The sequence below is a fragment of the Papio anubis genome, chromosome 7 (genome assembly GCF_008728515.1).
Source record: "Papio anubis isolate 15944 chromosome 7, Panubis1.0, whole genome shotgun sequence".
NCBI lineage: Eukaryota > Metazoa > Chordata > Mammalia > Primates > Cercopithecidae > Papio > Papio anubis.
Genome location: NC_044982.1, coordinates 13,635,345 through 13,647,589, shown reverse-complemented (window position 1 = coordinate 13,647,589; position 12,245 = coordinate 13,635,345). Strand labels below are relative to the sequence as shown.

The 12,245-nt window shown below is 58.7% G+C and overlaps 1 protein-coding gene across 4 annotated transcripts in view; it reads right to left on the bottom strand.

The window, feature by feature from the left end:
• Positions 1-1,937: 1,937 nt before the first annotated feature.
• ITPK1 (inositol-tetrakisphosphate 1-kinase) overlaps positions 1,938-12,245 on the bottom strand; it is a 181,382-nt gene continuing 171,074 nt past the window's right edge. For 3 of the 4 annotated variants that reach the window (XM_003902187.3, XM_031667885.1, XM_031667886.1), the window contains 2 exons: positions 8,408-8,570; positions 1,938-4,104 (listed from right to left, as the gene is read on the bottom strand). In XM_003902187.3, the coding sequence (XP_003902236.2) occupies positions 3,761-4,104; positions 8,408-8,570 (507 nt within the window). In that variant the 3' untranslated portion in view covers positions 1,938-3,760. The remainder of the gene's footprint in view (positions 4,105-8,407; positions 8,571-12,245) is intronic. The other variant, XM_031667887.1, reaches the window with a different exon arrangement.

Sequence of the window (12,245 nt, the reverse complement as noted above, 5' to 3'; positions counted from 1 at the left end):
CTAGGCTGGAGGGGTCGTGCTCCTTTAGGGCAGCCAGCACCCAGTTCAAGGTCTCTGAATCCAATAGCCCATGAGCCACAGCTCAGGAAGCAGGAGGAGCTGCCGGGGATCCCACCAGGTGAACTATCAGAGTTTTTTTTGTTTTTTTTTTTTTTTTTTTTTTTTGAGAAGGAGTCTCATTCTGTTGCCAGGCTGGGGTGCAGTGGTGCGATCTCGGCTCACCGCAACCTCCGCTTCCCAAGTTCAAGCAATTCTCCTGCCTCAGCCTCCTGAGTAGCTGGGACTACAGGTGCCCATTACCACGCCCAGCTAATTTCTGTATTTTTAGTAAAGATGGGGTTTCACCATGTTGGCCAGGATGGTCTCAATCTCTTGACCTCGTGATCCACCTGCCTCGGCCACCCTAAGTGCTAGGATTAGAGGCGTGAGCCGCCATGCCTGGCCAGAGTTTCTAGGGAATAGAAGAGAGGGCAGATACAGACCCCAGGGACATCAGTGAAGCCATTCAGTGGTTGCAGCCAGTGGCCAATGTGAGTGCCCAAGAGTCAAGAACCGGTCTTCCAGGCTAGAAGGACAAAGGACAGGCTGGCTCCCTTGGTCTTGCAGTGGCCGTCTGGCAGCTGTGCTCAGTTGGCTCACGTGTGAAGCTTCCTACTTGGGTCGGTCTTCCAGCCTTCTATAAAGCACACTTGGCAGTCCCCTGGGTACAGAGAGGAATGTTCTTCCCAGGTGGCTTTCTCCTTCATTGACAGGTATGAGACACAGGCAGGCCCAGCCACAGGAAGCCCCATGGAACCCGCCAGGTTGCAGCTGGGTCCAATCCCGCCCGCCATGCTGGGTGAGTGCTGGCCCAGCCCACCCACCACGTGTGGACCCAGACACCTCCGTGACACCAACGGCAAAGCACCAGCTCCAGGGTGGCCTCCCCTTGGCTCTGGGGGTGGGGACACCCAGCAGCTGGCACTCAGTGGGGGGTTATGCTTGCAGAATCACATCACCATATAATCAAAGCACTGTCAGGAAGAACTTGACCCAAGGCCTCGGCCCCAGGGTGCTCAATGCAGACTGTGCAGGTGACCCTCTGAAACTACCCAAGGACTCAGCCAAAGTGTGGGCCGGCCCCTTGCTCCTGGAGCCCTTCAGCACCCCATCCATGGACCACCATCAAGTCAGGTGCTGCAGGGCCACAGAGCCAATGTGCTGACCAACTCGGAAGCAGCAGCTCAGGAACCAGAGCCCCAGGCCACCCGATGCTGACGGGGCCAACTCCGGGCCAGCACACAACTCCTGCACAGCACCACACAACAGCCTTTGCTAAGTGGGTCCTTTCCTTGGACCCAGACACTCTCAGTGACTCTGCTCAGGAGGCAGTGCCGCCATGCGCTGGAGGAGGCCGCCACGGCCCAGGTGGTTTTAGTGGGTCTTTCCCTGAGGCAGAAACTCCAAGGCCAGGGACAATGCGACTGAAGGGGAGACAACTCTATGGACACTGTCCTGGGATTACAGACGGTCAGAGCGTACCTAGGGAACGTTTAGTGAAATGGACTCCATCTCCACCGCTCCCAGGTGCGAGTCTCACGACGCTGTCCGGGCCTCTCCTTGCCGACATTCCCTTGGCTTCACTGGGCAGAGTCCACCAACCCCCCAGCCCTGAGTGCGGCTGGCTCCTCCCTACCCCCTTTGTAGCTCCCAGGCCTTTACGAAGCAAATCTCCATCCTCCATTTCCACTCTTGGAAAATGCAGCTGCCCTGCACACCCACAGCCCCGCCCCCACCCCGCCACAGAGGGCTGTGGGTGCCGCCAGGACACCAGACAGCGGTTACTCGGTATCTGGGCCCTGGACACACATGACCCAGGAGGCCACAAATGGTACAGGAACGCAGCCAGGAGTCAAGCTGCACACCCCACCCGTACCTGAGGCAGACTGGGATTGAAATTTTATTTTTAAAAGGTAAAGCTGTTTTATTAAACATTTTTTAAGGACTGGGAGAATGACATAACAAACTTGAGCAACATGTGTAAACACGTGTGAAATGCGGTTTGATTTCAGTAGTTTATTTTGGAGACAAAGCAGTGCAAGAGGCCGGCCACGCTTTCCTGCTTCCCCGGGGCTCAGGGTCAGAACTAGGAAAGGTGACGTACAGACATTAATCGGGGTTCAACACTCAAGTTGTGTAAACGTGGTTAGTTGTTGGGTCCTCAGTTTCCAAAAAAGCCAGGCAGTTCTGATGGCTTTTGCCCCTCGCCCAAGCCCTGTGCCTCCCTCCGCAAAGGGGGCGCCCCGCAGCCCAGCTGAGCCAGGCCGAAGGACCTCCATGCACCGGGGGCCTCTCTCGGGACACGCAGCACTCCCTCGTGTCCTCCATCTCACTGGGCAGAGGACAGCCCAGAAGCCTTTCTCTCGTTTTCAAAGTAAACTGGTATCTTAAGACACAAAACATACTTGGGGGGCCGATGCCTCTCACCCAGCACTCCACATCTTCCAGGGGCTGCGGAGGCTTCTCTCCAGCCCTTTTCTCTGCGGAGGGGCTGCCTGGACCAGGGGTCAGAGCGGAGAGCCAGTGCTTTGCTGCCAAGGTGATGGGGTGAGTCTGAGGCGTGCAGGGGCGAGGGGCGGGGGTGGCTCCCTGGCACCTAGCTGGCTCAGTGCTTGGGGCTTGCAATGAGAGGTGGACTGGGCCTGCTGGGTGAGGAGGGATCCAGCAGGTGTGAAAAGGAGTGAACCCACTGGGAAGAGGGCCCCGACCTCCACGGTGTCATGCCGAGGCTCCCGCGCCTGTCCTCACCTAGGTGACTTTACGGAAAGGCAGGCTGCATCCCAGGGGTTAGAGCGCGAAGCCAGCCCCGTGGTGCTCTCTGGTCTCACCTGTCCACTAGAGGCGAGGAGGTGGAGGCCCAAAGACCTGGAATGATTTGCCCAAATCACAGCCCAAATCCTCAGCACAGGCGCCATCAGCTCGGGGCTCCCAGCCAGGCAGCTTCCTTCCGGGGCTCCAGGGAGCGGCAGTGCTGGCTTGGGGGAAGGAGGCCGCTGTGCAGGGCTAAGTGGGACGTGTGTTGGGGGGCCCAGAGGACGCCCAGCTTCCTTTCCTTCCCTTTTGTGAGGGAGCACAACCCAGACCCCAGCATGGAACTCCCCTGAGGGGTCTGTGGCCTCCTCTGGCTGTGGGGAGGGAGGGGTTAGCTACACACCAGGCAGGGTTGGGGCTTACAAAGCCTTGGTGGAGACCAGTAGGAGGAAAAACAAGGAAGGGGCAGGTCAGGGAGTGGGGAGTCAGGGAGAAGGGAAGCCACTCTCACGCGCACTGATCAACTAACTACCCACAGCCCTGATCAGCCACCCACAGCCCGACATGGGCAGGCTTCCCTCCAGGGTCCCCAGGGGCCTGGTCCACAGCGGCCACGGAGACCAATAGATGGGGATGTGCACAGACACTCTCATGGCAGTCACACGCACACCCCCCACCTCCCGTCCAGACCTAGTGTTGCAAACACAAGCGTGTGTAAACTCAGTGAGGTGGTCTGTACAGTAGGGAGCAGGCAGACGGCCCTGCTCCCCAACACTGGACCACCCGGTACTCTCTTCCATTCCCCCCCACCCCTCACTTAGATCATGACATCAGAAAATCAGGTTAAAAATTAAAAAACAGAAGAATCAGATCACTGGGGATTCTTAGTAGTAGCATCGCCGTTGGGAGCTGCTGGCCCAGCGGGTGTGCTCTGCGCCCCGCGCCGCCCCTCTGGGTCCCGGCTCCGTGGCTACTGGGAGGAGGCCTTGGTGGCCAGGGAGGCCACGCAGTGCTGCTGGAAGCTGGGCGACATGCTGGTGTTGCAGCCGAGTCTCTGGTGCGGCAGCTTGGCGGTGCCGCCCGCGTCGGCCTCGGCCTTCCAGGGCGCGTCCTGGCCCATCATGCTGCCACAGCAGCCGGGGCTGGCGCTGCATGTCCGCTCGCCCGTCAGGCCGCCTGCCGGCTCAGCCAGAAGCTTGCTGTGCCTCAGCGGGGCCACGTCCCCTGTGGCTGCCGTGGCTGTGCTCTGGCCCTGCAGGACAGTGGCGATGTGGTTCAGGAGGTCTGTGAAGAACTCGCTCACGCCCTCGTAGCCTGGGGGTGGGAGAGAGAGAGCACAGGGGGCGTGAGCCAGGGGCACGCATCATGCAGAGAGGAGGAGGAAGATGCAGAACCAATGGTCTCCCGGGATGAGGCAGGGCGTGCTGTCAGCGTCCCAGTTACAGAGAAAACGTGAGGCTCAGCAGATAAGGGGTATAGGGGAGTCACAGAGCTTGGACGCCCAATCAGGTGCATGCTCCTCGACCTTCAGCTGTTGCCAGGGTGTGCGAAGTTGAAGAACGTAAACTGAGGATGAAACTTGCTTGTCCCTGTTCCTCTGGGGCACAGCTCCACTATCTCACCCACCCACCCACTTGTGTGGTAAAAGCCAGTACGTGTGCAGCGGATGTTGGTGTGGCTGGAGGTAGCAGCACCAAAGCCAGCTCCACACACTTAGAGTAATAAATACCCCTCCTCTCTTTGCGGCTCAGCTGAGTCTGGCCTCAGGCTGAGTCTCGGAGCCCGCTTCCACCCGCAGCCTCAGCTTCCCCATCTGCAAACTGAGAAGAGAACCGCCTCCCACCCAGGTGGAGGCTGCAGTGGCACCACTGAGAGCGGCTGGGATGTGAGTGGTGTCTGCCTCCCAAAGCAGCTGCCACCCCAGCTGAGTCTGCTTCCTTCTCACCATGAAATACCTGCAGGGAGGCCGTCTCTGTGCCCCATTCTCTGAGGATCGAGCCAAGGGACAGAAACGCTGGGCATCACTAGCAAGCCCCAGGCCTGAGACAAGCTCCACAGCACAGCAACACGTGCTCCCCTCAACAGAGGGGAACAGAACAGAAACCGTGGTACCTGCCTGGGGCGAGCGCTTCCTAACACAGCTGCGAGCATCGGCAGAGCCCTCGGGAGCCACCAAGCAGGTTTCGGATCTCAGGTGAGGATTCTGCTGGCTCCCAGCAAACTGCTCCAAAAGAGACTCACACAGGGCGAGCGCCCTACCTGCCGAGCCAACTGGGAGGGGCAGGAGTTTTCAGAAACCCTGGGCTGTCCTCTGGGACAACATTGACAACCATCAGCCCCACCGGGGTGGGAATGAAGGTTTAGACGTGGGCACCCTGTGCCACCTCTTACGGGGCCCAGGGGCCTGGCAGATGAGGCTGCTGAACCTGCCCATGCCCTTATTTATTCAGCAAACAACTGCTGTGGTCTGACGAAGCCCAAGTCTGAGAGGGGATGCAGGGGTGCCCATGGTGCAAATAAAGACGGCTGTTCTGGCCGGCAAGCAGCGCCTCCCCAGCCGGCACTGTGCGAGCGTCCCGCAACATCCTCTCGCCTAACCTTCATAATGCTGTCCCCATTTCACAGATGAGGTGGCGTGACTGTTCACCACCACAAGGAGGGCAGTGACGATGTCCATGGTGTTCACAGCACTCGGGAGGTAGCAGCCACTGGGCTGTGGTCGCCACGGTCCTCAGCTCACTGCATTCCTGCAGCCCATTTTACAGGTGAGGACACTGAGGCTCAGGGCGGCTCCCAAGAGGCAGAGTGGGATCTGAAGGATGCCCTTGGTCCTGTGTGTGCCTTGAATACCACATGGTGGCAGGTCCTCCACCATAGGACCAGGGGTGTCCGTCGGCCCTGCGCTGGGGCTGGAGGGCAGGGTAGGTGTCCCGGGCAGAGGCATGGCTGTTGGGTGCCTAGGGAGAGATGCAGCGGAGGAGCTCCACCATCAGGTCAGCACCAGGGAAGAGAGCTGTTCCCCAGCAACCTCCCCCGTCATCCCCAGACGAGGCCCAGGGCCCAGGGCAGGGAGGCCGCTTTCTGTGGTGGTGCAGAGACACCTGCCTCTGCGGAGGCCTGAGGATAAACGGGAGCCTGGGGAGCGGACTGAGGCATGAGCCCGCAGGGCAGAGTGCCAGCTCCACACCAGCACTGTGCAAAAGCTGTCTCCTCTGTCTGCAGGGTGGGAAACTGGTTCCCACTGCAGTGAACACTGAGACTGAAACGTTAGTTGTGCCATCAGACTGTAAAGGCTGAGACAAGATTCGAACCCATGGCTGGAGCTGAGAGGTGGAAAGGCTGAGGCTGACGGTCTGGGTCCCATCCGGCTTCACCATGTGATTTTGGACAACCCACTCAACCCCCAGCCTCGCATCCTTATCAGCAACACAGAGATCCTAGCGGCCCTTTGCACATCGCTTCGTGAGGACGAGTGAGGCGTCGGGGCAGGCCTGGCTCACAATGTCATCAGCACACACTGCTGTTGCTGTTATTATTCCAGAGCCAGTGTGCTGGCCCCTCTCCCAGGCGCTGCTGGACACCCATGGCCCGAGGGGCCTCCTGTGGGGTGCAGAAGAATAGGCCTGTCCCTCTGCTTGGCCCCAAAAAGGTGCTCTATGGTAAGGTGGGCACACTGAGTCATCTCCCAGGGAACCAGCTCTGCCCTGCCAGAGCCCTGGGCCTCCCCTCAGCACCAGGCTCCCTCACCAGTCTCCACCAGGCTCAGCCATAGTCCCACCCCATCTGGGTGGCCCTTCTCTTGGCTTCTCTGGAAGAACCCTCCCTGTCCACACTGGCTCACAGTGCCCCACACTGGCTCACAGGGCCATCCCTTGTCTGTACCCACAGATCGCGACCATCCACACATTTTGTGTCGGGAGGCACTGGCCTTGCTCAGGTGCAAAGCTTCCCACCCTCTCCTGTCTCCTTCCTCCTTCTAGAATTTCTCTTCCAACAGGCCTCCCTGTGCCCCCCGGCCCTCCAGCCACTGACGTTGTCCCCTTTTCATTCTGCCACTCAAAACATGCTCCGTGGTTTAGATCCTGCTTCCTTATCCTGAATGTCCCCTGCATTATCCTGAATGTCCCTTGTGCCCTGGTTCCCTCACACCTGCACAGCAAAACCCCATGATTCCCCAGCTCCAGCTAAACCCATGGTTTCCTCCCCACTGCACCCAGAGGCAATGGAGAAAAATACGATTGTCCCACGGGTCTGCCCTTTGGTTCACAAACACAGATCTCATGGTGGCTGCTCCCCGACTCCCAGGGTGAGCTCCAACGTCCTCAGCTCACCACACGCTGCTCCCCTGACTCTGTCCTCCACCCTTTCTGCCCCACGGCTGCACCTGCTGTAGACACAGGGCTCCACGGTGCCTCTCTTGGGACCTGCCCCTCTTCTCCAGTGTCACCACCTCACAGAGGAGGCCCCCGACCGACCACTCTGTCCTCCGCCTCCTCCCGACAGGGGCGAGCCCTCCCTAGGCAGGGCCGGGCAGTGGAGCTCACACTGCATCAGCATCTGGACCAGCTGGGGCACACAGCAGCTCTGGGTGACAGCAGCCCCGGGTAAACACCAACTGAATGACAGGAGCCAGCGCACTCCTCTGAGCCTTGGCTTCCTTGCTATGGCCTGTGCTGCTGACTGTGCCTGCTTATGCTCTCAGACCAGTGGAGGTGACACACACAGAAAGTGCCCAGCCGGTGCGTGGGGTCAAAGTCCTGCCTCACCCCCACGACAAATAACCCCGAGCCCCCACCTGCCAGGCACAGTCTCTGAAGGCGGGAAGCATCTCCTAAACGTTTTTGCACCTCAGCAGCAAGCGAGGCTGGCTTCACCTCCACAGCAGGTGCTTAACAAGGGTCAGGATGGAGAAAGGAACAGGGGACCCCCATCTGGGGAACAGCGGGCACCGAAGCATGCAGCTTGGTGACAGCGTGCTGTGATGTCACACCATCGTCCCTCATGCCCTGTGCTAGGGCTCTGCTCCTGTGGTCCTCATAGAGCCCCTTGCTGAGAGCTGAGGGGCACATGGCAGAGCCTGGCTCAGTGCCAGTGGGCTCCTAGGGCCCAGCTGGCAGCAGGGAACAACCCCAGTGCCTGGCGCTGCAGTTCAGGGTGGTGGAGGCAATGTGAGCCTGGGAGTCTCTGGCCTGCCACCAATGTGCTGTGGGGCCTGAACAGCTTCCTCCTCTCTGGGGCCTCAGTTTCCCAAAATGTAAACTGCAGGGGGCTGTAATCCCTTCACGGTCCTTCCTGCTCCTTAAATCGAGGAGGGCCTGGGGGAGGGGCTGATCTGCTGACGACGCAGGTGGAGAGAGGTGAAGGACACGCGTGATTGCAACACTACACTCCAGTCTGGATGTTCCCCAGGTGGATGTGTGGCTCTCCCTCCCTCCTCGCACACCCCGTGAGCCCATCGCGCAGGTGAGGCTGAGGCTTCTCAAGGCTGCACCTCCCTGGACCCTGTGGTAAGGGAGAAAGCAGGCTTTCGGGCCTCGGTCACCCCGCCTCGCCTGCCTGGTCACCTGAGGACAATCACTGGAGGCCGGTCAGTGGAGGTGGCCCGGCTGCCACTCACCTGGGAAGGCATTGATGTCGATGACGGCATGCTGCCCTGTCTGGTTGTTGATGATGATGTCGATGCCGAAGAGTGACACGCCCAGCGCCTGCCGCAGGGCCCGGGAGAGCTCCCGGATGACCTCATCGCTCGGCCGCTCGAACACGCCCTCGATCTTGTCCAGCTGCCGACATACACAAGGAAGTCAGGCCGTGGGCTGAGGAACTGCGATGCCGCACCATACAGAGAGACCCCCACCCCAGGCACCATGAGGCCCTGGCATGCTTCGGGCCAGGAGGCTGGACAGACCCACTGTGGTGAGCACGGGGCGACCACTGGCCAGGTCCTGCCCTCTGAGGGTCGCCAGGCACCAGGTGTGAGAGGCTCATTACCTCCTGTGGGCTCATCACAGCCTGGAAGGCCAGTGCCAGCACTGCACGTTACACACAGGGAAACTGAGGCTCAGAGAGGGTCAGGGCTGGTCCGAAGTCACACAGCTCAAAAGCACAGGGCAGAATTTGGACCCATATTTTTTAGCCTGTAAAACTAAAGCCATTTAGCAGGGAGGAAGGAGATGAAGAGTGTGGCGGGGGCCTAGGAAGACATTATGGTTCAGAGCACTAAAGCCAGACCTTGAAGGCAGGAGGATGCAGGCCCTTGGGAGGGGTGGGAGAAGGAGAGAGACCCCAGGGAGGACACAGGGGAGGCAAAGGTGCAGAGGCCAGCAGCTGCAGGACATGGCTAGGAGCAGCTGAGGGGCAGAGCCAGGCAGAAGCGAGGAGTTCTGATCAGACCGCCACTTGCCCACCATCACGGAGACCTCCAGGGAGGAGAGGGCGAGGGCCCTGGGGCCCAGCAGGCCAGTCCTCCTTCCCAGGGCCCTGGGGCGCAGCAGGCCAGTCTTCCTCCCCAAGAAATGCTGTTTCCAAATGAACTCACACCCCAAACAACGCGGGCTCCCTAAAGAGGCTGCTCTGCTGCTCCTGCCTGCCTCCTGGGGTCCAAGCGCAGCCTTCCTCAAAGCTTGCATGTGCTGGTCAGGCCACCCTGCTCTGTCCTCCCTCCCAGCCCGGCACTCCCCTCTGCCACTCACGTCCTGTGCCATCGCGGCTGGCCTGGGACACACACTGTCATGGGCTCAGCCTGCCCCAGCCAGGGCCTCCAAGGAACTGGGGCACTGCACTGGGAAGGATTCTGGAGTCAGAGAGACGTGGGTTCCAAACCTGACAGTGAACTCCTAGCTCTGTGGACTCAGGAAACAGTATCTAGCCTCCCTGTCTCAGGTTTGCTCTTCTGAAAGAGGAAGCAACAAGGCCTCCATCTCAGACTTTATTGAGAAGGTGGGGACAGTATGTGCCCGGCTGGGAGGAGATTCATCTGAATTCTAGGGCAGGAACTGCATCCCGTCTCCTCTAAATCAGCCAAGGGAGGGCTCACACTAGGTGCTCAATGAATACTGAAGTTTTGGGGGTTGTGGGCTTAGGGGCCAAAAGGGAAGGGAGTGGCTGATCCATGAAAGACAAAAGTGAAGCTGGGTTCAAAAGCTGGACATGGAATAGCCAACTGACCCGGCAGTGTGCTCCAGGGTACACACCCCAGAGCTGAGACCGTGTACTCAAACGGATGCCGTCCACCCATGCTCGCCGCGGTGTCATTCCTACCCCAGCGTGCATCCACACATGAACAGCCGCAAAAACTGATCTATCCATTCAATGGAATACTGTTCAGCCATAAAAAGGAATGAACCTCTGACACATGCTACAATGCAGAGGAACCCTGAACACATCACGCTGAGTGCAGGAATCCAGACACAAAAGCTCACATATTGTGTGATTCCATTTCTATGGAGTATCTGGGACAGGTAACGCTACAGAGACAGCAATGAGCTCAGTGGCTGCCAGTAACAAGAGGTGGGGGAAATGGGGAGTGAGTGCCTGGCGGGCCCAGGGTTTTCTTCTCAGCGATGAAAATGTTTTGTTTTGGAACCAGATAGAGGTGGTGATTGGACAACACTGTGAATGTGCTAATTGCCACTGAATTATTCTCTTTGAAATGGTTAATCTTATGTATGTGAATTTACCTCAGTTTTATTTTATTTAGAGACAATGTTTCACTCTGTCACCCAGGCTGGAGTGTAGCGTTGCAATCATGGCTCACTGCAGCCTCAAACTCCTGGGCCTCAGCCTCTGGAGTAGCTGGGACTACAGGTGTGTGCCACCATGCCTGACTAATTTTATTTGTTTTTTGTAGGGACAGGGTCTCATTATCTTGCCCAGGTTGGTCTCAAACTCCTGGCCTCAAGTAATCCTCCCTCCTAGGCCTCCCAAAATGCTGGGATTACAGGTGTGAGTCACTATGCCCAGCGCACCTGAATTTAAAAAAAAAAGTGAAAGCGGGTCAGCAGGGCTGGGGACAGAGCCCTGGTCACCAAGAAAAGTGGCCCTTACCGAAGCACAGGAGGCTGAAGCAGCCACTGGGAGCTTCCAGGGAGGGAAGTGCTGAGCAGGGACCCACGCCCGGGCACCACCCACGCTCTGAGGGACCCACGCCCGGGCACCACCCACGCTCTGAGGGACCCACGCCCGGGCACATCTCCCATCCTGGCTCTGCAGGACACGCAGGGCCCCCCTGCTCACAACCTCAAGGCCTTGGTGTCTTATCCGGAAGAAATACTTTCTAGGGGGCAGGAGTGGCCCGGCTGTGAGAGGCATTCATCCCTTAGCACTTTTCTGTTTTTTTCTTTTTGAGACAGGGCCTTGCTCTGTTGCCCAGGCTACAGTGCAATGGCGAGATCACAACTCACCGCAGCCTTGACCTTCTGGGCTCAAATGATCCTCCCACCTCAGCCTCCCAAGTAGCTGAGACTCCAGGCGAGCAACGCCGTGCACGGCTCATTTTTGTATTCTGTTTCGGTAGGGATTAAAGGTCTCACCACGTTTCCCAGGCTGGTCTCAAACTCTCGGGCTGAAGCCATCTGCCCGCCTTGGCCTCCCAAAGTATTGGGATTAAAGGAATGAGCCACCACACCCAGCCACTTAGCTCTTCTGAGCCTCCTGGGTCATTCTTGCCAGTGGCGGCCACAGGCCAAGCCTAGTGGGGCAGCTCAGCCACTCGCCCTGCAGCCCGGGGCCCTCACTGAGTCAGAGAGATGCTGGTGGACACCTTGGGGCTGCCCATTCTCTACTGTGTACCCTAAGCCACAACAGAACCCTTCTGGGCCTTGTTTTCTTGCCCCAATAAATGGGGTAATAAAAACATCTCACTGAGAGATTGTGGTGCAGACGGAAGGAGCTGCTGCCTCAGGCTCACAGCACAGGCTCGGTAGTAAGGGAGCTCAGTTCCTGCACTGCCACACGCCCCACGGCACGCCATTTACAAAAGTGCTCTTGGCTTAGCTGCGGAATCTCAGAAATCCTTCTGAAGTTGTCTGGTTATCCAAAACCAAACAGCCATCCTAGGACAAGATAAAGGCACGGAAATCCTGCCTGGGGCCCTCAATGCAAGTGATCCGGTGACATTCTGGAAAGCGAGGAGGTGACAGGGGAGCTGGGAAGGCGTTCACGGGTCCCCAGTGGGCCTCGGCACCCGGTGAGACCATGCCCGTACTGCACACCTGGCACTGCGGTGGGTGCTTCTCACCCAGGAACTCCCTGGACTCCGGAACCCTTCTGGGCCAGGAAGAAGAAACCAAGGCTCAGAGAGGTGATGCGACTCGCCTTAGCTTGGGCCGAGGCAGTCCCGTCAGAGTCTGTGCCCTTACCTAATACCCGAGACTGAATTCCGAAAAGCAAAAGGCGTGTGGGACCCTGCAAGTTAGGTGGGGCTGGGCCCATCCTCAGGGGGCTCCCACAGGGAAGGG